Source organism: Piliocolobus tephrosceles, chromosome 10 (genome assembly GCF_002776525.5).
Source record: "Piliocolobus tephrosceles isolate RC106 chromosome 10, ASM277652v3, whole genome shotgun sequence".
Classification (NCBI taxonomy): Eukaryota; Metazoa; Chordata; class Mammalia; order Primates; family Cercopithecidae; genus Piliocolobus; species Piliocolobus tephrosceles.
In genome coordinates this window covers 2,906,766-2,932,412 of record NC_045443.1, presented here as the reverse complement: position 1 = coordinate 2,932,412, position 25,647 = coordinate 2,906,766, and the positions used below count along the sequence as shown (strand labels likewise).

The window sequence follows — 25,647 nt, the reverse complement described above, 5'->3', positions numbered from 1 at the left end:
CAGAAACGCTGTGGGTCAGAGAAGTGCAGAATCAAAGACAGCATAGCTGGAAGGGGGCTGTCAGTTTGTGAAGTCTGACCCCCAGCCCCGGGCACCCAGACATTCAGATCATTTCACACACAGGGAAGCTGCAACCCAGGCAGGGGAAGAGGGGCTTGTCCAGGGAGGCGTCTGAATGTGGTAGGGGCTTGGCATGCATGATCCCATTAAAACTCCCAGTGACCCTTTACGTAGTAGGTTCTATGATTCCATTGCCACATTTTACAGGCACTGAGGTAGAGGAGAGGTCACCCAGCTGGGAAAAGAGGCAACCTTGTCTGCAGGCTTCCATGACTGTGTTTTCTGCACTGCCTTAACTGGGACTTGGCCCAGTGCTGTTCCCATGTTACCCCTGACTCTGGACGTGACTCTCTCAGGGTTGTGAGCTGGGGAAGAGAAGCAGCACCTGTGGTTTGCGACCCTGGACACCCGCCCGAGCCAGGATCAGGAAGGAGCTTTTAGGGCTGTGTGAAATCTGCGCAGCTCTGCCTGCGACTCCAGTCCTGGAGAGCAGCATCAGAGGGAGGGGTGCTGAGCAAAAAGCAGGAGGAGAGCTGAAGGTCACCTGAAGGACAACGGCTCACACCTCCCTCACGGAGCGTCCCGCCTCCGAGCGGACGCAGCGGCCCCAGGGCACCCGGCCCGCTGTCCCTACCGCGGCCTGTGTGGGTGGCTGCGCACCGCACGCCGCAACGCCAGGGGGCGCCGCTCACCTACACGACGCCGAGCGCACGCCCGGAGCGCGGCGCCGCTGCCGCCCCGGAGGGTTCGGGAAGGCGAACCTCACCTATGCCAAAGCTGCAGGTTTCCACCCAGACCCACCTCCGCCGCCACGGGGTTGTAGGCTGGGTGGTGTGAGCCCGAGCAGGACCGCCCAGACCTGCGGGGCGTGCCCGTTTGGCACTGGGCTGCAGGCTGGGGGCTGGGGGCCGCAGGGGTGGGGGGCAGCAGCAAAGGATACAGTTTCCACAGATGAAGAGGATGATGAAGTAAATACAGACTAACATCCCTGGAAAAGAGGGGCCGCCATAAGCCATGATCCCATCATACATCACCGAATTCCAGTCCTCCCCGGTCAGGATCTGAATGACACATTCCCACCAATAAGGGACACAGCGTTAGACCAACAGCAAACCCAAAACCACCCTGCCCTGCCCCACTACGTCAATAGAATTGTCCAAAACTTCCTTTCACTCCTTGCCCTCCTGCTGGCCCCCCATCCTCCTCCCCAGGGGCTCTGAGCTATTGAACTGTCCTTAGACAAAAGGCCTGGCCACTGGCATAATAGTATTTGAAGGGTGACTAGAAGGGCTTTTTGGCCCAAAGATCTCTGACTTTCTCCACACATGCTTGAGCTGACCATCAGCTATTCCTGGGGGTAAGGCATCAGGGCCCTTTTGCAGTATTGTGTTTGCTGAGACAGCCACATGCTACACCAGCTTTCCCCAAACATTCGTCACTTTAAGATTTTCATAGCATCTACATGTGATTCATTTTTACCTCAGTCTACTTTTAAAGTTAAATAGATGCCACTCTGAGTTAGCCCTAAGCCAAAATATCTATGAAATCACAAATTTGATGGGGCCAGTAATATTTTTTTCCAGGGACAAGCATGGTGGGTAGGAAAGCCAGGGTTTCGTCACCCTCTCCCCCCCAATAAGAGCAGTCTGCTCTTCTTTGTTTATGTTTTGGGCTTTCATGGAGAATTTGTGTAAAGGATTCCATGGATAAGAAGGCTTTCTTTTTTTTTCTTTTGAGACAGAGTCTTGCCCTGTCACCTAGGCTAGAGCGTGCAGTGGTGGCGGGATCTCAGCTCACTGCAACCTCCGCCTCCTGGGTTCAAGAGATTCTCCTGAGAGGCATTTTTAAACCACTTAGATTGTTTCCCCTAATGGTCCACCCACTAGTGGAATTCCACGGCAGATGGGGACAGGGGAAACTACAGAAAAAACTCAAGACTCTCCCAGGCGTGGGCTCTCCAGGGCTGATCTAGGCTGGCTGTGGCTGCCTGGTGAAAGGGTGCAGCTTTCCACACTCCCCCCGCCACCCGCCACTCAACCACCCCGAGTCGGAATCGCAGCAGAGAAGAGTCCGTACCTGAAACACAGTGAGGAGGGACTGGGGGAAGTTATCAAATGTGCTCCTCCGGGTCTGCATCTCATCAAAGTTGAACTTTCCTCCAAAGAGCTGCATCCCCAGGAGGGAGAAGATGATGATGAAGAGGAAGAGGAGAAGGAGCAGGGAGGCGATGGAGCGCACAGAGTTCAGCAAGGATGCCACCAGGTTGCTCAAGGAGTTCCAGTACCTGAGAGCCAACAAGAGGGAGGTCAGCACCCTGCCCCTTGCTGTCCTCCCCATTGTGCTTCATTCTCACAACTGCCCACTGCAGGTTCTCAGAGGAGCTGCCACTCTATGCTCTTTTTTTTTTCCCCTGTCTGGGGGGAGGGGTGTTGGTGGTGGTGTGAGTTGCCAACGTGGAAGGAGTTAATTCGAGGTACCAGGATGACTAATCTGTTGGGGAACAGAGGGGGGCAGTGGTCAGAAGCCCGTGACCTAGCTCTGCCGGCTACCTGCTGCATGCGCCTCTGGACAAGACATTTCACTTCCCTGCCTTCCGCATCCCCATCTGAAAAAATGGAGACAGCTGTAGCCCTTGCTTCATTAGGCTGTTGGCAGAATTGTGTGACACGATTCGCCTTTCCCCAAAGAGCCCCCTGGAGAGTGCTTGGCACACAGTTGATAAAGGTTGGTAATTATTGTTGTCGCTGTTGGTCTCTAAACAGAAAAAAAGCTTTATTTTATTATTTTTATTTTTATTTTTTCCCCATGAATGCCTCTCTGAGCTCAGCCTAGGCAGCAGCTTTCTAGCAGAGGCAGGAATTAGGTCACCCAAGGGAAAGAGAGAGTTCATGGCTTGGTGAAGTTTCCCAAGTTGACCGCGTCCTAAGAATTGTTTTTTCAAGGGCCTTTGCTCTTGAGATTCTGATTCATTAGCTGTAGTTTGGGGCCCAGATATCTTTGTTTTTAACAAGCATCCTACAGGATTCTGATCAGCAGGTGAGTTTGGGAAATCCTAGATTGTAGCAACCCTGTCACACCCACCGGGGCAGCTCAAAGCACGAGTCCTCTGAGTGGGCAGGAGCTCGGTCCTGAGTGGACATGGGCTTTCAGTGGGATCCCTGGGGAGGAGGTCCCCACTCCTTACAGTCCTGGGGCCTCTCCCCACTATAAATACAGAGATCCTGGGAAAATCCCTTTCTCATGAAAAAGTGGGAGGGGGAACCTACTAATGCCTGCCGGATGCTGGGTGGGTGCCTGGGTGAGGGTCCGCTCAGGATCAGGAAGTGCACCGCAGCAAAAGGACATGGCCCCGAAGGGAGCAAGGGCAAGAACAGGACAATCTCATTTCCCTCCGGCCCCCTCTGGCCGACGTGCTTCCTAGGTCACTACCTTGAGAGATTCCCAGCTCATCACCAATCCAGACAGTGGATTGCTTTTGCTGCTTTTGTGAGTGACATGCAAGCCACTCCCACTGCAGCCATAGCCTGGGCTCACCTCTGCAGAGAATGGTTCCATACCACGGGACAGAAGCAGAGGGGTCATAGTTTGGATGGCAACATGAACTTTTCACCAACCTGCAGCCTCGAGGGCACTTTTGGCCTCCACAAATCCAGCTTTTCCTCACTTCTATTCTGCCTGCCAGCCATACCCCCTCTGTTGCAGAATATTAACATATGTTTATTTGTATCTGTTCTATACAGTCTTGTCTCACCAAAATAGGCTCTAAATTTTAGACGGCAGAAGATCGCAGGGTTTTTTCCCCCTCCATCTTCCCCATCTCTGTCCTTAATAGCCCCTGTAGGCTAGAGGCTATAGTGATCTGCTTAAAGAAAAAAAGTAAGAGAACCTCTCTAGGGGTAGAACACCCTCCCCTCTTACAGCTAAAGCAGTTTTCCCAAGCCTGACTGGTGATCAACACCAGTAGAGGTGGCTGGGCACGGCGGTGGCTCATGCCTGTAACCCCCTTTGGGAGGATTGTCACTTTAGGAGGTCAAGGCAGGAGGACTGCTTCAGGCCAGGAGTTCGAGACCAGCTTGGGCAGCACCGTGAGACCTCATCTTTAAAAAATTTAAAGAATTAGCTGAGTGTGGTAGCGCATGCCTGTAGTCCCGCCTACTGGGGAGACTGAGATGGGAGGATTGCTTGAGCCCAGGAGTTCGAGGCTGCAGTGAGCTATGATTGCACCACTGCCCTTCGTCCTGGGTGACAGAGTGAGACCCTGTCCTAAAATATTAATTAATTAATTAATAATAATAGAATAACAACAACAAAAATACCAGTGGGGTGTGTTAGCATTTCCTAAATCCTGATTCCCAGGTCCCTCCCTTGCACTGTGAAACTCTAAGCTCTGACTCTGGGGCTGGGGTAATCCTCACGCAGCCAGTTCAACACGTGCCAATACCCTGGGAGTTGGGAACCAGCAACTTTAAGCATATTTATAACAAGAATTTCCAGCTGTATCCGAGGGAAGAGTGTGTGCATGTGTGCTGAAGTCACAAATCCTCTAGAGATCCTCTGTGTGCTCAACCGTCATGGAAGATTCTGGAAAACCCTTAATGGCCATGGAAGGTTGAAGCCTTCATTTTCATGAAGTAAAGAGGCATGTGGGAAATAACTCCAACTGGGATTATACCTGAGACTCAGGTATGTCTGACAGCCATGGGGACCAACGGGAGCCTGACAAACAGGTCATGGCTGCGGAGGGAGAGGGCCAGGTGCCGTCAGCAAGAAAGTCTGGGGGAGGCCCCAGATGAAGGGCAGAGAGGGATGGTGAGGTGTGGGGCGGGGCCCTCCTGACCTGGGAGCCCCTTGGAATGCCTGGGACTCCAGGGAGGAGGCGGCTGTGGGCCAAGAACAGATCCAGTCTCTAAGAGGGGAGAATGCTCCTGGAAAGGCGGAGATGGAGCATGGAAACTGGCAGGGATCTCCCAGAGCGACGGCCAAAGGCAAGGATGCGCGTGTGGACACAGAGCTGGGTCTGGAGGAGCACCCTCCGCCCACTCTCCCTGCCGCCCCTGCCTCCCTCAGCCCCTGGGGTGTCTGGGAAAGTCTGAGCTACACAACACCGGGGTCCGTGCTCTGACGGAGCTCCTGCTTCCCACCCATCACCTCCCCCGTCTCCAGGAAACGAGAACCATAGCTTTTGCCTCAAAGCAAAGTCCTTGGAGTCATCTTCCTGACTCTCTCACACTCTGCATCAGCAAATCCTTCTGCGCCATCTTCAAAATGAGTCCTGACTTTGGCCACTTCCCGCCGCCTCCTCATCCTCACTGCCTGGACCCCCGCTCCGGGCAGCTGCTCTCCAGGCTGCAGCAGCAGCGGGTATTGCTATGAGGTAAGGCCCACGAAGCCTCAGTCTTGCATCAGTCACTTCCCCTTCTCCTCTGGGTCAAAACCAGAGTCCTCCCAAAGGCCTGGGAGATTCTGGCCCCAGAGCCTCAGCGACCAGCCAGCTGCACTCCCCTCCCTCGGGCTCCCTCACCCTTTCTCCAGCTCCCACACACGCTCCTGCCTGGCCAAGGCCAAGGCCCTGGCCCTGCTGCTGTCCGTCTGCAGGTTCTTCAGCAGACGTCAGTGGGGCTCACCCCTTCAGCTCCTTCAGACCTCACATCTCCCCTGGCCACCGCTCTATCCCTTATTACTCTCGAAGAATAATTACTTCTTTGCTTATTGTCTATTTGCCCTCGCCAGAATGTGAGGCCACGGGAGAGGGAACCCATCTGTTATATTTATATCCTTAGAGCTTAGAACAGTGCCTGGCCCAAAGTAGGTGATGAGCAAACATTTTGTTCAGTGAATGAATGAAGCTTACTGTTCGTATAACACATTGGTACTTCCTGGAGGGAAAGGCAAGAGGCCATGGAGTTGCATGGGTGCTTCTGTGCATGTGCGTTTGTGTGCGTGTGCACTTAAGTTGAACACACTTTGCCAGTGAGAAGTGGCTGCCTGCCCCTGCTCGCATAGCCTTCCTATTCCCATAGCTTCCTCACATCCGTGGGGAGGGATTTTCTGAGATTCCTGACGGTTCCATTGCCAGACCATGCATCAGACTAATACGCATCAATGTATCCTACAGAACACAGAGTTTTTGTGGCTTGAGCAACCCTTGGGGTAGGATTTCCAGATCGCTGTGAAGGTGTGTCACCTCTGGGGAAGAACTCGCATTCTCAAATTCACTGGTCCCAGTTTTGAGGGCGTAGGTCAGTCTCTGTTTAAAAGATGAATTGGCACCAGCCTACTGTCTACATGAAAAACACCTGGGGCGAAAGACACGTCCTGAGGACCAGTAACATAGTGAAAACGTGGCTCAGACAGACAGACAGACAGACAGACAGAGATATGGTTGTTTCTGCTGTTTGTCTTCAGCCTACTGTTGCTTCCCATTCAACAGGGAGAAAGATGGGGTTGGGCCTGAGGCAGGCCTGCCACCTGTCCTTTCCTTTCCTTTGCAGCAGGATAAAGCGGGCAGGTTGCTGCCCGGGGCCTGGCATCATGAGGGGTGCTCAGCCTGCTGGGCAGAAGGCTTCCATTCCTAATGTGCAAATTATCGGGGATGTGTTACGTGCTCATCTAGACGATGAGACAAAGGAATTGCTGAAATGACGATGTGGCAAAGAATGCTGATAGGGTTCAGAGGAGATGGGCTGAATTCTGGAGCCTGGCAGGTCTTGGCTGGTAGCAGGTTGAGGGTGGGGGCTCACTATCACTGACACGGATGAGATTTGGAGGTGTCCAGGAGGCAGCCTTTGAGGTGGGTAGGGTGACGTGAAACACCACTTAAATAAAGCAGCTGGCGGTCCTGCAGGTCCTCACACTCCCTCCTCTTAATGTGGTCTGATGGTTCGCACAGCTATGGCCTGAAGATTGGATGATGGCCTTCTATCCTAGAATCACCCTCTTTTTTTAGGAAGATTCACTGGTGGCAAACCAGAGGGGTTAATGGCACACTCACAATCAACTGAAGCTTTTTTCCTCATTGGTCAAAAATATGAAATACACACGCTCACACGCCAAAAAGGCAAGAGCTTTGGAGAGAAGCAAGCAGGAGCAGAGCAAAGCACTTCATGTCTGTTGGTCACAGACCTCATGGAGAAGTGGAAAAATGAAGCACTGTCTCGTCAGAGTAGTGCACACACATGCCGCACACACATGCCCACAGATGCACAAGCTCACGTTCAGTGCTGTGGGCTCTACAGCACCCGGGTGCAGGTGTCCAGCTCTAGATCACCCCCCAGACACTCCACCTGCGTCGCCATCCTTGGCATCAACTTTCCCTTCCCATTCTCTGGCTGCTGGAATCATTCTCTCCAAACTGTGCGTCCTCACTCACCCCATCCCCCATCTGACCCGCTCGGCTCAGTTTTATCCTTAAAGTACGGCACATCTGAGGGCTTTTCATCACGTCAAGTTCTCTGCCACCTAAATTCTCTCCATCCTGCTACCTTCCTACTCCCAGCCTCCCTTTAAGCCCTCTCACTTGCTGACCGCCATGTCACTTCTGCTACCTCTTCCCTCTGCCTCTCCTGATTTAAGTTACCACCATCTGTTCAGAAACCCTTTTATCTCCATTTGTTTCCCCTTCTCTAGGTCTGTCTCTGGGTTTGGGGCTCTGTAGAATTCTTCCTCCTCTTCCATAATATAAAGAGACCTGAGCCTTCCTTGAACTGGAACTTTCATCTTGTGAACCTTTGGCTTCAAAGAGCTCAGGGCCAGGTCCTTTACCTTTATTCTAGGTACAGAGCAGAGCATGGAGCTTGCCATAAATAAGAGATCTTCAAAATAACAGTAGCCACCACTTTCGGATGCTCTGCAAATGTTCCACCCTATTCTATTCTCTCTGTGTTCCAGAGAAGGTCATAACTGAGTTTGATACCTGCCCAAAATGCTCTCATCCTGAAGGCTAAAAAAAATTCTTAGTTTTGGTGGCAAGTGATGTATTGTTAAAAGAGCATTTATAAAGCAATCTCCTGTGGTGAATCTATGTGGCTGGGGCTTCACAGGAGGCAATGGAGTGAGGAGGAGTGAGAGTCAGCTGAGGCCACCTGGGGAAGCAGGTAGAATCCATCCAGCGAGTGAGCACAGGAGTGGGTGTCCTCAGAGCAGAGCTTCCAAAAAGTTGAGCCCTGGCCCCTTAAGACACAAGAGAGCTGGGAGGGATTAGTATGCCGAGGTGGAACTGTATATGCTGGGCTGGGCCTGGAGGAGTCAAGCAGAATTCTAGAGCATTTTGATCTGGGACAGCCTGGGCCTCATCTACCGGCTCAGTTTCTACTGGTACCTGCTCCAGCTCCCGTCCCTTCTGGCAGGCTGGGAAGACCATTTTGTGGTTTCACTTTTGAGGCAAGGGCTGACTTGGTTAACAAGTTCAAAGGTCTTGTCTTCCCTGTTTGCAGCAGATGTCTTGGTCACATTGAGAACGGAACCTGCATGGGGAGTGTAATCTGGTCAAGAGGGCAAGGTGGTCTGGCCTGGACCTGGGGATGGCCTTAGCAGCGTGCTTCTCTGAGCTTCTGGGCCACAGGGCCCTAGTCACCCAGTGTCACCTAGTTGGCCCCTCCAACCACAGTTGTGTCAGGGCTAGGGAGTCATCCTCACCTGCATCTTCTTAATCTTTCTGCTGGTAGGTGACACCAGTCCATTCCCATTCCAGAGGAGAACCACCCATTGTGTTGACAGCCACACTGCAGGCTCTGGAGTCTGAGCTGCCTTTGCCATAGACCCCTGCCAGGGAACTGGGAATCTGCCAAATAGACCTCCTTAATAATGGCCCTCAATGAGCTCAGAGGCTCCAGGGGGCCTGAGAAGAGTGGGGGCTAGAAGGTGATGGGAGAGCTGGGAAGGTGTGGGGCTGGATCTGCTACTCAAGGCCAGACACTGGTGGGGACATGAAGACATTTCGAGCCTGGGGAATGTGCTAAAGGCTCTCACCCGGAGCTCCGTGGGGCCCGTATGTGGCCAAGATTTGGGAGCCAATCTGTCTGTGCTGAATCAGCCCCAGCTCCCATTGCAAGGCCTGGGGAGGGAGCTTCAGGGGAGGAGCAGCAGGAGAAACAAAGAGGGAATGAAGGTGTGAGAGGGAAAACAGCAAGTGCTAGAGGGGCCTCACTGCACTTGAAAACCAAGTGTGTCAAAAATGAGATGCGATTAGTAAGCTGGTATCACGTCCGGATTGAATCTATCTGAAGCCCTTCTCCCACCCCTCAGAATATGTCAGACTGGGCTGACAAAGAGTAGACAAACTGGATATCGAATCTGGGCGGCACTGAGAGCCACAGGTGGAAGAACCCAATCCATCATGAGGCTGGAAGGCCCACCGTACTGGGGCATTTACTCAAAAAGGACAAAGATTCTGGCCATGTGTATGCCCCACTGTTCTCAATGGGCAGGAATCTTATCTTCCTCAATCTTTTCTATTAAGTAATTTTCTTATAGTCTAGTACAGTCTTCCTGGCCTTTTTTTTTTGTGTTGGAAACAATAAGATGAATGATATGCATACGTGTAGCGTACTCCTTAAGGTGATCTCAGATTTTGACAAAACACAAAAAATATATGTAAAGAATTCATTTTCCTCCTAATGATATATCAAAGACATCTGCTCCCTTCAGGCATCATGGATGAGTTGTAAGTCCACCCATTCATAGAAGCATTTTGTAATGCAAGTGACAGAGTGATGCTATTATGTTACAAGGATAATATTAATTTGTTTTATTTTTTAAAGAAACTATTCATAAACTTTGGAATTTCACCTCTCAGTAATAAATTACTTACTATACACCATCCAGCTGCTCCGGATATACCAGTGTGTCATGACCTCAGGGTGGAGAACCATTGATTGAGATCCCTGTTCCCAACTCTTGGGCAACAGGCCCTGGGTGAGGGAAGAGCAGCCTGGAATTCTAGAATTCTAGAAAGGGAGCCATGAATCCATGTGTACATCAAGCATTATACTACTCTGAATAAACAGCCCGTCTTGCATTGACATTACCACTTTTCAAACATACACAGATGTATAGGAATTTAAATTTAAAAGCTTTACTGAATTCATAGTAGCTCTTACCTTGATGTGTTTTCTCAGTCAAAAACTATCAAAAGTACCATCTTGACAGAATTAGAGAACACAGTATGGAGAAGACAGTGGAGATGTAAGAATCAAGTTTTTTGGCTGGGCAAGGTGGTCAGCCAAGTGGGAGGATCTCTTAAGACCAGGAGTTTCAGACTAGCCTGGGCAATAAATATAGTGAGACCCCATCTGTACAAAGAATAAAAATATTAGCCAGACATGGCACTTATAGTGCCAAGTTACTTGGGAGGCTGAGGCAAGGGGGTAGTATCACTTGAGCCCAGGAGTTTGAGGCTACAGTGAGCTATGATTATGCTACCACACTCCAGCCTAGGTGACAGAGTGAGATCCTGCCTTGACACAAGAAGAGGGAAGAGAAGAAGAAGAAAAGGAATAAGAAGAAGGAGGAGGAGGAGGAAGAGAAGGAGGAGGAAGAGGAGAAGGAGGAAGAGAGGAGGAGGAGGAGGACAAGGAGGAGCAGGAGGAGGACAGGAGGAGGACAGAAGGAGGAAGAGGAGGAGGAGGAAGAAGAGGAGGCGGAGGAGAAGGAGGAGGAAAGGAGGAAGAGGAGAAAGAGGAGGAGCAGGAGGAGGAGGAAGAGGAGGAGGAGGAAGAGGAGGAGAAGGAGGAAGAAGAGGAGGAGGAATAATAATAAAGTTTTCCAAATGTACATGAAGGGCAGTATTTTAGGAGAAGAAAGCAGACCAAGAGCAGCAGTATGAAATTAGGCCAGTGGTTCTTCAAGTGAGGTCGGTCATTGGACCACCAGCATGGAACTCTCCAGGAGTTGCTGGCCACAATTTCTACAGATGAGCTCCTTAATGAGCTCCTTCATGGGTTCAGCTAAGTTTAAGAATTGCAATCACTGGTTCAGACTACATTGTAAAAATAAAAAAAAAAAGAAAAAATTTCTTCTACATATGAGTAGTAGCAAGATGTTGCAAAGTATTTTCCAAGATACTTTAAAAGAAGAAGAATGCACGCACTTGTCTGATGGCAGGACCATGCACAGATGACTCATTTCAAGGTTCAGCTGAAGGGAACACGATGTCTACTCCCAGTCCATATTTTAGGCATTTTTCTTGGTCACTGTCACCCAGTCTCAAGGCTGGGGCTGGAGACAGGCTTATGGGATTTCCCAACCTCATTAGTCTCCTTGTTTCTTTCCGAAAACCCCCAGAGGCTTTGGAGACTTGAAAATAGGAAGATGACGGCCTTTGCCAAAGTCACTTTCAATTAGACAAGGATTTTTTTTCTGTTTATAGACTTCATAGAGATCTGATAATACTATTACTCCTTCTTGTGGAGGGACTACACGAAGCTCTCTGATTAAGATAGATTTTGAAAAATGGTTTCTTGGCAATATCTTCAGATTAGAAATAAATTGGTGATTAAAAATAGAATGAATGTTAAATCTTTTCAAGATGTCATAACAATATATAGCAGCAAGATTTCTTTTCTATAGAAATATATATATAAAACCCAAAACAGGGACTTTTGAGAATTATTTAAGAGGCATTGAAAACTCCAAGTTAAAAATAGCTTTTACCAGACCCCAGGAGGAGCAAGTAGAATCGGCAATTATCTAACAAGAACCAGGGCATAAAGATCCTTTAAGTCGTGTCTCAGGGAACTAGACAAGAAGACAGGCCAGCTCTCAGCTCTGCGGTGCACAGCAGTGGTTAGGAGCACAGCACCTCAAGTCAGACCCACAGACCTGCCTTGCCTTTTAATCCCAGTGTTACCTCTGAGCAGTTTTGTGACCTTGGGCAACTGACAACTCTCCAAGCCTCAGTTTTCTCATCTGCAAAATGGGAATAAGAAGAGTAGCAGCCTACCCTCATCCTCAAGTAGGTAGTTGGGAGGATGACTCAAGCTAATATTCACAGGCCTCTGGCTCACCCTGTCTGGCACAGAGTAAGCACTGGTGCATGGTAATCATTGCTGTTATAAGGATTTCTACCACGTTTACTGTAAACCAAGGACTTTCTGTAATGCCAACATATTCAGGACACTTAGGAAGAGCTCTCTTTCGATGGGGTCAGAGAGGGAAAGAAGGCTGTTGCTTAGGAGCATTAAACTTCTGGATTTTAATCGTGCATATCCGTTAAGTCCCTCATCTGAGATTCAACCTTCTCCAGGAGCTACCTCCTGCTCCCAATTTCTCACAGCAGTAATTCCCACACCCACCACACTTTGCCAGCTCATTATATTCTGTCTTAGATTTTCCTTTAATCTCTTCATGTGCACAAACTCCATCTCCCCAAGCAGACTATACACTTCTCCTGGGTTTAGTTCATGCCATACACCTTATTGTTTGATTTTTTCCATCTCTCCGAGCTCAATACACAGTATATACATGGTGGATAAATAAGTAAGAATAAGAGTATGTAAATATGTAGGTCACTATTAACTCTCTTCTCCTTCTTCCTTCTAATAATAGCAGTCATAATATTAGATTAATAATAAAAGCTTCTGCATATTGAGTCCTTTCTGTGCACTAAATCAAACACTTTAAATGCCTACCTCCCTGGACCATCCACAACACCATGTGACCATGCTCTGGGTGGCTGCCAAGAGAATTGTGACGACAAGAGTAATACCTAGGGACACTTTCCAGGCCTCACTTAGCCAAGTTCAGAAACATGCTCTGAGCAAGGTGCCATCAGCTCCAGATCCTGAGCAGAAGACATCAACCTCCATCCCTTTTCACCCATCACAATCCAGCTGATAGTTTTAGAGCTCCTGTTATCAAAGCTTCCCCAAAGCAGAGATTTTGGGAGCTCCCAAAGCAGAATTTTAAGGACAAGGGACTTGTACCTTTGAGGGGCACAGGCTGAAAATTCCTTCCAACTGTTTCCTGTCTGTCTTCTAAGGTTGACCATAATGCACATTAAGAAATGTATATTATACTGCAAGTCAAGTCTGTATTTCAACTTTTTATTTATTTATTTATTTATTTATTTATTTATTTTTTTCAGACGGAGTCTCGCTCTGTCGCCCAGGCTGGAGTGCAGTGGCGCGATCTCGGCTCACTGCAAGCTCTGCCTCCCGGGTTTACGCCATTCTCCTGCCTCAGCCTCCCGAGTAGCTGGGACTACAGGCACCCGCCACCACGCCTGGCTAATTTTTTTTTTTGTATTTTCTTTTTAGTAGAGATGGGGTTTCATGGTATTGGCCAGGATGGTCTCGATCTCCTGACCTTGTGGTCCGCCCACCTTGGCCTCCCAAAGTGCTGGGATTACAGGCGTGAGCCACCGCGCCTGGCCGACCCTCTGATGTTTTTCTATTCTATTTCATTCTTTCTTTAAAAATGATGCTTGAGAGAATGTGAATAAATTGGAACCCTTATACATTGCTGATGGAAATGTAAGATGCTTTAGTCTCTTTGGAAAACAGTTTGACAGTTCCTCAAAATCTTAAACATATTGTTACCAAATAATCTAGAAATTCCACTCCGAGGTATGTATCCAAGTAAAACAAAAGCGTACATCTATAGAAAGACTTGAACATGAATGTTCATAGCAGCATTATTCATAGGAGCCAAAACATAGTAACCACCAAATGTCCATCACTGACAAATGAATAACCAAAATGTAGTATATCCATCAATGGAGTATTATTCACCATAAAAGGAAATAAAGTACTGATCTATGCTACAACATGTATGGCCCTTGAAAACGTTATGCTAAGTCAAAGAGGCCATCACAAAAACACATATTATAAGATTTCACTCATATGAATGGTCCAAAATAGGCAACTCTGTAGAGACATAAAGTGAATTTGGTTCTGGGAGGGAAGATGGGGGAAATGTGGAGTGGGTATGGAGCTTCTTTCTGGGGTGATGAAAATATTCTACAACTAGAACGTGGTGATGGTTGCGTAACTGCTAATATAAAAAACAATTAAATTACACGTTTAAGGGGTAAATATATGGGGTATGAATTATATTTCAGTAGAGCTGGTTTTTTTTTTTTTTTTTTTTTTTTTTTTTTGTTGAGGTGGAGGCTCGCTCTGTCGCCGGGGCTGGAGTACTGTGGCCAGATCTCAGCTCACTGCAAGCTCCGCCTCCCGGGTTCACGCCATTCTCCTGCCTCCGCCTCCCGAGTAGCTGGGACTACAGGCGCCCGCCACCTCGCCCGGCTAGTTTTTTGTATTTTTTTTTAGTAGAGACGGGGTTTCATCGTGTGTTAGCCGGGATGGTCTCGATCTCTTGACCTCGTGATCTGCCCGTCTCGGCCTCCCAAAGTGCTGGGATTACAGGCTTGAGCCACCGCGCCCGGCCAGTAGAGTTGTTTTAAAATGATGGTTGTGATCCAACAAATTGATTCCACCACTCCCAGTGGTCACAAGTCAGGTGAAAACCACTGTCCTAGAGAATGGTGCCCCTCAGCCCTGTCCTCATCACGAGAGTCACTGCTTGGCCTAGACAGTGAGGGAGATGGCCTGCTGTGGGTAGGTGCTGGACTGATATATGGAGGGGTGGCCATGTGGACAGAGGGTGAACGCCATCTGCAGTGCAGTGTCCACAGCCCTTTACAGTGGCTGGATCTTGATCACATTTTCAGCAGAACTTGTCCTGCTAGAAGACGACATTTCTCAGTCTCCCTAATAGCTCAGGTGCCCAAGAACAGAAGCCCTTGCTGAAATTTCTGGAAGATTTCTTCCAATTTGTTTCATTGTGTTAAAATAGACATAAAATTTACCATCTTAACCTTTTTTTTTTTTGCAGTGCTAAATACGTTCACACGCTTGTGAAACCACCACCACCCTCCAATTCCAGAACCCTTCTCACCTTGCAGAACCGAAGCTCTGCACCCATTAAACACGGCCTCCCCACTGCTCCCTCCCTGCAGCCCTGGGCGCCCACCATTCTGCTTTCTGTCTCTGTGAATCTGACTACTCTAAGATCTGCGTATAAATGGAATCATACAATATTTGTCTTTCTGTGACTGGCTTATTTCACTTAGCATAATGTCCTTAAGTTTCATCTACTTTGTAGCATGTGTCAGGATTTCCTTCCTTTTTAAGACTGAATAATATTGCACTGTATGTACAGACCACATTTTAAAAATACATTCATCTGTCTAAGGCAGTTGGGTGTGCAAATATCTCTTTGAGATCCTATTTCAATTATTTTGGGCATATACCCAGAAGTGGGATTGATGGATGAGAGGGTAATTCTATCGTTAATGTTTCTGGGAACTATCATACCATTCCCCACAGTGGCTGCATTTTACACTCCCACCCACAGTGCACAAAGGCTCCAATTTCTCCATGTCATCGCCAACCCTTAGGATTTTCAGGGTTTTCGACAGCAGCAGTCCTAATGGGTGTGTCTGGGATTGACTTCTGGGAGTGGAGAGGCTGACTCGGCCAGGGTGGTCAGCCCTTTCGCTCCTTTCTATTCTTCCCACCTCCAATTTGAATGTGATGGTTCAGTCTCCAGAAGCCAACTTATGACCCTGGAGAGGAATCAGCACCACGGCTGGTGAAACACAGGAGAAGAGACTGAGTCCCTGACCCTTTTCTGGAAGCCACTTCAGCTAGTTGCCTCTGGACTTTCTTTCCGTGGCTGAATAAGTCCCTAGCTTGCTTACACTACTGAGTTGAGTCTCCGGTATTAGCAGCCAGAGGAATTTCCAGATGATGTGCCATCTCAGTGAACACAGACTACCCCCCTTGCATGTGAACTTCAGAGACACCCTTTGAGGAAGAACAGCCCCGCTCCCACCTAGGCCTTGCCACCTCCCCTGCCTTCTGGAAGAACTTCTCCCGAGTCCCCTCTCCAAAGTGAGAGGAGATGCCCGGTACCTCGTGATCTTGAATATCCTCAGCAACCGGACACATCTGAGCACGGAGATGCCCAGGGGGGACATGATCTTGGTCTCCACCAGGATGGTCTCCAGGATGCCGCCACACACGACGAAGCAGTCAAAGCGGTTGAAGAGGGACACGAAGTAGGCCTGCAGGCCCAGGCTGTACATCTTCAGGAGCATCTCTGCCGTGAACAGGGCCAGCAGGGCCTTGTTCGCCGTGTCTGGCAGGCCCAGGAGAGGGATGAGATCCGAGCAGGGCCAGAGGAGGGCAGAGAGGGAGGCAGGGAAAGGAAATATAGTAATTATCTCCACTGGAAAAAAGATCCCCCATGACACCGCTGCCATCCATCTTGGCCAAAACAGAACAGTTAGGGCCAGGTCAACAGGAAAGGGCTCTCTCGTCATAATCATAACAGACATTTACTGAGCATCTCCCATGCACCATAGGCTCAGCACACACAAGCTCTACTCCTCATAGCAGGCCTGTGGAGATGGCACCACCATCGTCATGCCCATTTTCAGAGATGAGAAAGGAGGTTCAAAGACGTGAGTAATCTGCAGGCCAAACAGCCAACAGTTGGAGCTGCACTGTCTGAGTCTGACTTCTCCACCACCAGACCCCGTGCCTCCCAGGGCTCTGGAATGCAGCTGTGGAGGATGGGGCCAGGTCTTCTTGACTGCCCAGCAATGATGATGAAGCCTGGCTAGCAGGACCCTCGTCTAGGGGCCCAAGGAAGGCTAATGAGAATGAACGACCCATTGAAGACAGTTCCTTATGCTCAGGCCCTATTCTCTTCTCTGCCTTTTTGCTCATTCCATCCTCATGTGTTCTGGTTAAGGCCACCTTGGGGCTGCAGGAAGGCTCCCAGGTATTTAAAATCCATGCTGGGAAGTTGGCAGCCAGGGGTCTGAGACAGGCAAACAAGCTGCAGCCCCTTTCCTCATCACCCGGGCCCACCAGTGACTTTGGGGCAGGCTGATGGTGTGGGCCCAGTCAGGGAAGCCGTATCTGTTTTTAGCAAGGTAGTGTATTTTATTGTGGGGCTTTAGAATGGCTAGGCCCTTGTTATCTCCAGCACAGCACCTGCCCAGAGCCCCGACCATTGGCTGCTTTCCCATCTACTTTCTGCCTGTGGTTATGCCCTCCCCTGGGCCTTGGGGCTGAGTTACCAGGAGGAAACCAGGGCAGAGCTGGGGCCGCCGCTCACCTTGGACTTCTGTGAGCCAGTGGGGCTGGTTGTAGTGCTCAGAGGCAATGGTGAGAGTGTTGAGGAACACCAGGAAAATCACCAGCCAGTAGAAGACATTAGACTTGACTGCGGCACGGCACTTTCTTCTGCAGAACCGGTTCCACCGGCGCCAGTAGCGGCTGGAAAGGGGACAAGGAGAGAAGGGTGGGGATGCCTGTGAATTCAGCTTTCCTCCAACCCAAGATGCAGCCCCGTAGCTCTTCTCACCCCTCACTGACCTGGCCTTGCTAGAACAGCCCAACCTGGTGGCAAGAAGCCCAGCTTCTCACCCAGCTAACCAGGCCCTGCCGCCTTGGGGATGCCCCTGAACTCTTCCAAGCTTTAGTTCTCCCATCTGTGAAACAGGAAGAGGGCCAACCTCATGGGGTTATTCTGGGGATGGATCAAATACCTTTTAATGCATCTGGCTGTTTTGAAGTAGAAGGTGCTCAATAAATGGAAGTTTTTTTTTTAATTGTTGTAAAACGGCATTCTTAGAAATAGTGTTGCAAGCAGTAAGAGCGTTCTTAGTAACAGTGGTGGAGGGGCCCAGTACCACATTGGGCACTTCTCATGCCTTATCTCCAATTCTTTCAGTAACTCTGCAAAACATGCATCATCCTGATTTTTGTGGAGGAGAAAACTAAGGGGCCGGGGAGGCTGTGCACCTCGACTGGTACCACAGCAGGCGGAGCCAGGCGTGGTTTTCTGCCCAGCCTCTTGGCCCTGACTCTGCGTGCTGCATCCACATGGTAGAAGGGGTTCATCTGGAGCACAGGCTCTTTGTTTTTCTGGGTTATAGAATCTTTCCAGAATCTGATCAGTGTTTAGACCTGCCTTTCAGAAACATGGGCACACACCCACACACACACCTTTCCACGTGAGCCCAGGCAGCACACAGACCCCTTGAAGCTCATTCATGCTCCATGGACCGTTCCCAGTACCTTGGTTCAGGGGCCTTTGGCAGTGATTCTCAAACCTGGCTACACACAGAATTACCTAGGGAACCCTCCCCAGAACCCCACTGGTCCGCAAGCCCCAACACCAGACCAATTAAGTCTGATTCTCTAGGGGGTTGGGTATTGTTAAGGTTCTCCAAGTGGTTCTAATGTGTAATGATGGTTGAGAACCACTGGCTAAGATGATCCTAAAGAAACACCTTTTAAGGTTCTATGGTGGAGGCCTTTTCGTTTTCCTGATACAGAGAACATACACAGCTCTATTTGGTTGAATTCAGTAGACGACATGGTTAAAAAATGGCTGCAGTGTGCAAGGAGCGAGGAACCACAGCTGAAGAGGTGCTGAGGAGGAGACTGCAGGGGCCATGCTGAGGGCTTGGGGAGGGGAAAGGACATGATCAGGTTGGATTGGAACACCCCACAAAACAGCCCCTCGTCACCTTCCAGACCAGGGAGATTATGAGGAATTCTCTTCCTGTTCTCCAGGTTAGAGATGATGAAGGCAACAGATTTATTCATGGCAAAGACGACACAGAGCTGGCAGCAATTGTGGAGGCAGAATCAACAGGCCCTTGAGATGAGAGGATGTGCAGAACAAGAGAGACAGGTATGGAAGGGACTGCCAACATTTTTAGCTGGGGCGATTTGGGAGAGCTGCACAGAGGAGGGCCAGAGGAGGGGGAGTTGAGCTCCAGGCAGAGGGCTCAGCTATGAGAAGCATGGGGTGCTTAGCTCTGCACATGACTTTGGGGCACCTGTAGGGCTTGTACGCAGACCCACCAGGCATAGAAGACGCAGCTCCTGCTTGGGTAATGAAGGCAGGAGGAGAAATAAAGTAGAATCCTGGTGATAAAGTCCATGAATATCTGTATTTTTCCATAAAATGATCTCCTTTCTATGAATCTCTCTAGTCTAGACAGACATTCCTCTAAATAAGCATGCAGAATCTGCCTCAGGGCAGAGATTTCAAACCTCACACTGCAGCCCATTAGTGGGTCATGAAATCTATTGAGGTCATACCTGGCACTGAATAAAGGAATAGAGTGGAAAATACCACAGTGCCTATCATAGCATAAGGAAACTGCTTTTTAAAGTAAGCACTAAGGAAAATATTTTTTACATAAAACTTTGTTTCCGGTGTGTGTGTGTGTGTGTGTGTGTATGTGTGTGTGTGTGTGTGGCATACTAAGTCTGGATGTGGAAACTGGCCCTCCACTTCAGCACAAGGAAGCTGAACTGAGGTCCTCTATTCTAAATCAGAGTCCATGGCATGAGTCCGTTTCTCCAGTCTTCCTGCCAGAGATGACCATCAAGCCTCAGCCTCACCTCCTGGATCAGGTTATGCTGGTGGTAGAACAGCAAGTCCCATCTGTGTGAACCTGCTGGTCTGTGAATGGCCTATTCCTTTCCAGCCCCTGGGCACGTAGCAGCACCATACGTGGGTGTGCCCCAGGGGGCAGGGACAGCTCTGTGCTGTGCGCACTGCCCTCAGCCTTGGTCCTCTATTTCCAGAGCAGAAGCCCCTCCAAACATCAGCAAACTCCAAGATGCTAGGGACAACTAGTGTTCCAAGGTTCCAGGATGCGGACCTCAGCTGTTATGGATCCCTGCACCCACCCCCTTCAAAATTGCCTCTTGGAGTAGCCTGACTTCATCCACCTTTCTATTCTGTCATTTTTCTATCGATGGTCTGCAGAAAATCCTGTTACCACGCCTTTGCTAAATCTAGGATGAGGTTAGGAGAATGAAGAGTCATCTAAGAAGGGTACTCTTTCCTCAGGACTGCAGGGAGAACTTAGTTTTTGGCCTGAGGAGCAGGGAGGGGAGAAAGGATTAATCTGAGCAGTGTTCTGCTCTGGCTTGAAGGCCATCTCCAGTGAGGGCCACACCTTACACGGGACACTTGCCTACCACTTGGGGGAAAATCCACTACACAGGGAAGCAGGTCACCAGGTGTAAAATATGGTATCCAATCTGTATACTGAAGAGATATCTGCCCTCCTATGTTCACTGCAGCACTATTTACAATAGCCACGATACAGAATCAACCGAAGCGTCCATCAGCAGATGAATGGAGGAAATGCGGTACGTGCACACGCTGGAATATTGTTCAGCTATAAAAAAGAATGAAATTCTGTCATTTGCAACAACATGGATGGAACTGGAGGCCATTATATTAAGTGAAATAAGCCAGGGACAGAAAGACAAATTGTGATATTCTCACTCACAGGTGGGAGCTAAAAATTAAAGCAATTGAACTCATGGATACCGAGAGTAGAATGATGGTTACCAGACGCTGGAAAGGGTAGTAGAGATGGTAAATAGGTGAAAAAATATAGTTAAATAGAATAAATACGATGTAATATTTGATCATACAACATAGGAGAGAAGGATGGTGACTACAGTCATAATTTATTGTATATTTTAAAATAACTAAAAGAGTGGAATTGGAATGTTCCTAATGCAAAGAAATGATAAGTGCTTGACGTGAGGAATACCCCAATAACCCTGGTTTGATTTTTACACATTTTACACCTGGATCAAAACGTCACATGCACCCCATAAATAAATACACCTATTAGTGCCCATAGTCATTAACAATTTAAAAAGTTATGTTTTTTTTTTTTTTTTGAGATGGAGTCTCGCTCTGTCGCCCGCGCTGGAGTGCAGTGGCCGGATCTCAGCTCACTGCAAGCTCCGCCTCCCGGGTTCACGCCATTCTCCTGCCTCAGCCTCCCGAGTAGCTGGGACTACAGGCGCCCGCCACCTCGCCCAGCTAGTTTTTTTTTGTATTTTTTAGTAGAGACGGGGTTTCACCGTGTTAGTCAGGATGGTCTTGATCTCCTGACCTCGTGATCCGCCCGTCTCGGCCTCCCAAAGTGCTGGGATTACAGGCTTGAGCCACCACGCCCGGCCAAAAAGTTATGATTTCTAAATGCACTTTGGGATTCTTGCACCCCCAGACATACTGCCCTGGATCCGAGGGAGGATGGTGGAGGGTGGACGGAGGGACAAAGGAATGGGACAATGAGTGCCACATGGTCCTCTTGAGAGGAGACCTCTGACGTTTGCCAGATCTTGATACTAAACAGTCTTATCTTGCAGGGCATGCCACTGCTTCTTTCCTGTGATTGTGATTATTAATATTGTACAGAAATTTGGCAAGTAGTTTTTTCCCCTAAAAAATGAATTTTCAGGACAAACTCATATCTGATCTTAAACAGCTGACAGTGAAGTTTGCAAAGAACATGTTTTAAATAGATACAATCTCAAGTTCCAGAAATCACTGATAATTGTTATTCAGAGTCCAAGGCAATCAAGGTTGCTTTCTTTACGGTATGCAGAGCTGTCTTAGAGTGGGTTTAATATGAGAACTTGATTATGCCCCTCTTTCCTCATGGTTGGGGGTAGTGGGTATGGGTGCTGGGTGGTCAGGTCTGTCCCATGGGTCTGGAGCTGCTCTGCAGAGACCGCTGAGGCGTGGCCGGAGCCCACAGGACGGTGTCCCTTTAAACTGGGGTGCTCCTGAGCAGACCCATTTGGGAGAGTCACATGGATTTGGGCTGGGGTGGGGGTGGGGTAATTACTACCCAGAGAAAGTATTTAAAGATAATTATACACCTCCCACTCTTCAAAATATAGCTTTGCTTGACAACTGGTTTCCTGGCAACACTTCCTACTGTATAATAAATGTAATGGTTTATTAGAACGTGTACATTTATTTGTGTTTACATATGCATGGAGGATACAGAAATTAAATGATAAAATAGGGAGGAGAAATTTGCCTGCTATTCATGTTCCGTTCACACTAACTGGAAGTCATTTTCTCTAAAAATAGAACCTTCCATATGTAGACACAGGAGAGAGGGATGGTTACGAATGGGTCTCATCTGTGTCTCTAAACTTCGGGATCACTGCATTCCTGGGGAAACTTCTGCTCTCGCAGCCCCAGCTCCGCCTGCCCTTCTCCCTACACTGGACCTTCCTCTTGCCTGTCCAGCTGCACGGCAAGTCCTCCCAGCTACCGGAAACTCCAGCTTTGCTCCACCCTCTCTGTCCTGCCCCTCCTGGGGGCTCACACTGAGTCCCAGCTTCTCCGTGATGCTTCTAGTCTTCTCAGCCTTGGCACTCTTCAGTGCTGACTGTCTGCATTACTCATTTTAGTTACACATGCAAGAAATAGTTACTAAACACCGACCATGGAAGGGCACCAGATACCCAGCAGCTAGCACGATGCTCACAGGCCTCCTCTGTGTAAAACCTACCCAGAGATACAGACCACTAAGTGAGCAGTCACAGCAGGGCCTAAGTGCTGGGCAGGTCCACAAGGGAGCACACAAAAGGGGACACCTTAGGCAAGAAGGGTCCCCACAGGAAATGACTTACCATTTCCTTGTATTGTCTGTTACCTTTTATTTGTATGGTCCTGCCTCTCCACGGAGCTCACAAGACCCACGAAGGAATGGGGCTGTCTTACACTTGCTTACAGACCCACGGGACTCAGCACAGTCCATCCTGCACAAGAACCCCTGGCTGATGGCATGGTTGAGCAGCAGAGATGAACTCTACGCAAATGGACCACCTCCCTCTGGAAGACAAGGCTGAAGATTCCCGGAGCTCTTGTGAATCAGGGCTCAGGGTGGAGGTGAGGAGAGGGCAGTGCTCCTAAAATACCTAAAATAGTTTGCTTGATACGCAATGGTGGACAGGCATCTGGAATCGTAGACAGCATCAAAATGATGGGCCCTGCAGGCTCCTTCTAGTGGCTAGAGTAAGTTTCCAATTTTTTTTTTTTTTTTCACCAGAACCAACAACAAACAGCACAGACAATCATTAAGTTTAATTCTCTTGTAAATAAGTAACTTTACGAAGGACTATTAGAGATTGGGGCAAATTTGGATTTGTGCCTTGTTGCTGCTGGTATGGCAGAAGTGAAGAGAACATTGGAAGCACATTTCACTGAAGAATGGGCAAGCCAGTCCTCCGAATTTTAGAACCCCGTGAAGTTCACTTCAGAACTCCGTAAAGTTGAGCTCCAGAAGCTCCAACTTGTATAATTAATCCCTTCAGGTTGCAAAGACTTCCTGCATCATTTGTTTCCTAACTGTTTACATTCTATTCTGAACAGTGAGCTGCAGATGCCACAAATCTCTTATTTTAACTAATTTCTCTAAGTGAAAACCTGGATTACCAAGGGAATACTCTACTATGACTGTAATATACTATGGCTGTAATCCATTAACTGGCCAAATTTTCCCTAAAGTTTCCATTCCTATACTTCCTTTAAAGAAACATGACTTTGGATCATTCTGTTTTGCAAATGGAATAGGCCAGTTTGAGACTCAAATTCCATAATCTGTAATTGTTACACTGTTTCACCTAACTTGAGAAAATGATTAGGAATCCTTTCAAAATGTTGGTGGCATTTTCAATCTATTTGTAGCCTTTGATATTCCCTAAGCAGACACCATCAGTGAACTGCTGAATCCAGATCAGACAGCTGCTGGGTGATACCTGCTCATGTGTGAAACCTCCAGGGCCATGTGGCCTTGTGTGGCAGCCGCTAGCAACATGCAGCTACCGTGCATGGGAAACATGGTCAGTCCAGACTGAGATGTGCAGTACTGGCAAAACACACTGAATTCCAAAGACTTAGCACAAAAGCATGAATGCAAAATATCTCATTAATACTTTTTATATGAATTACATATTGAAATAGTAATGTTTTAGAGACACTGGTTTAAATCAAAGAAATTTCCTGTTTCTTTTTTATTTTTTAACCTGCCTACTAGAACATTTTTTAAAGTACATATGTGGCTTGCATTATATTTCTGTTGAGTAGCATGGCTCTAGAGTTACACACTCTGTGGACACACTAGCTATACGGGAACAGGGTTTACTATTCCTGGGCAGAACCCCATCACTAGGATGGCACAGGGATTGGCAGCAGAGCCCCTGGGTATGAGTTCTGACTCAGCCATACTAGAGCCCTGTGACCTGGGCCTCTCAAAGCCTCAAGATCCTCACCTGGAAATGAATTTCGATGATAATGCCAACCTACTAGCTGCAAGCCTTTAGGAGAACAAAATCTGCTGTCTGCATTGCTGTGGTGTGTTGAGGGGTGGGTGGCTGCAGAAGAAGAAGGCCTTCCCAGAGGCAGATGATCAGGGCCGAATGGCCAGCATGTAGCAAAGCCTCAGGGCCAAGGGAGACTCCAGAGGTTTACAGGCACCAAAGCTCTTTCCCTCTTGTTCAAAAGCACAGCTTGCACCATAGATCACTGGATGAAAATAACGTTGCTGGAGTGTTCCAGGCAATCTCTAACTGGACACACAAGTATGCAATTTTCCCTTCCATCCTCTGGATCATATTCATTCATTCATTCATTTATTAATTTATGATTTAACCACTTGCATGAAGTGAGAATGATATTTTGGAAATATTTTCAAGTGTATTTTTAATCCCTTTACTCTTATTGTGTGGGGGCTTTGGAACTGCTAAAGCACAACATGCTTTTTCAGCTTTGACTGTCAAATTAGATATTTTGTTTGAATCTGTGTCAAGTCTATTGTCTTACTGGGGCAAGATCATTCATTTATTAATTCACTCACTCACTCAGCAAATATTTATTAGGTCCTTGTTACGTACCAGCCACTTCTCCAGATGCTGGAGATAAAGCAGTAAGAGCCAAGCATTACTGAGAGAATTTTTTTTTTTTTTATATTTCTGGAGCTCTTTCTCTGTAATAAGAGCCAGAGCTGATGGGCCGGACCCTAGATTTTTTATGTAGACAAGGTCTTGGTTTGAGAGAAAGAGGAACTGGGAAAAAAAGCCTGTATTTTCCAGTCCTAGTGAAATGGGAGAGAAAGAATGTGTCAGAAGTGGAGCAACAGTCAGACACCAGGGTCCTCACTTAATTTTTAGCCCTTGGGCACCACACCTCAAGAGGTTGGCAGGGGGTTGCTTTAGAAACACCCAGATGGCCATGGGGAGGCCCAGGGACACTGGGGCTGGTGGAGTACCTTGGCAGACCCTCGGAGGTCAGCCCTTGGCTTGAAGCTTATCCTGGCTATTACAGAGGGCGTGATGGGACACCAGTAGGCCAATGAGCCTGCCATAGTGCTGCTGCCTCCCCCAGCTCCTTCAGAGAGCGTCAGGGACTTCGAAGTGTCCGTGTACTCAGCTGAGGTGTAGAGGTGCTGAAGTCAGTGGGCCAACAGAACTCAAGGGTCAGAGAGCACAGGTGGAGATTTCAAGGCCAGAGGCAAGCAGAGGGCATGGACAACAGCAGTGGATGCCCTAACCAGATGGACCTCAGTGGGTACCAGTTCAGACAGCAGTCCAGCCTAGCCCCATGCCGCAGAGATGAGCAAGCATCCAGAGGGCTTGTGTGGCTCATAGGACCAGCCCTCATCACTCCCTGCTTCCTGGAATCGCAAAGTCCCTCTCCCCCATGTGTCCAGCTCCATCTAAGAGAGGA

The 25,647-nt window shown here is 48.5% G+C and overlaps 1 protein-coding gene across 1 annotated transcript in view; it reads right to left on the bottom strand.

The window, feature by feature from the left end:
- The window catches only part of CACNA1C (calcium voltage-gated channel subunit alpha1 C), a 640,117-nt gene that overhangs the window by 114,468 nt on the left and 500,002 nt on the right, over positions 1-25,647 (bottom strand). Inside the window, exons 12-15 of the mRNA XM_026447798.1 lie at positions 17,188-17,348; positions 15,975-16,200; positions 2,137-2,344; positions 1,001-1,121 (exon numbers count right to left, since the gene is read on the bottom strand). Coding sequence (XP_026303583.1) covers positions 1,001-1,121; positions 2,137-2,344; positions 15,975-16,200; positions 17,188-17,348 — 716 coding nt within the window. The remainder of the gene's footprint in view (positions 1-1,000; positions 1,122-2,136; positions 2,345-15,974; positions 16,201-17,187; positions 17,349-25,647) is intronic.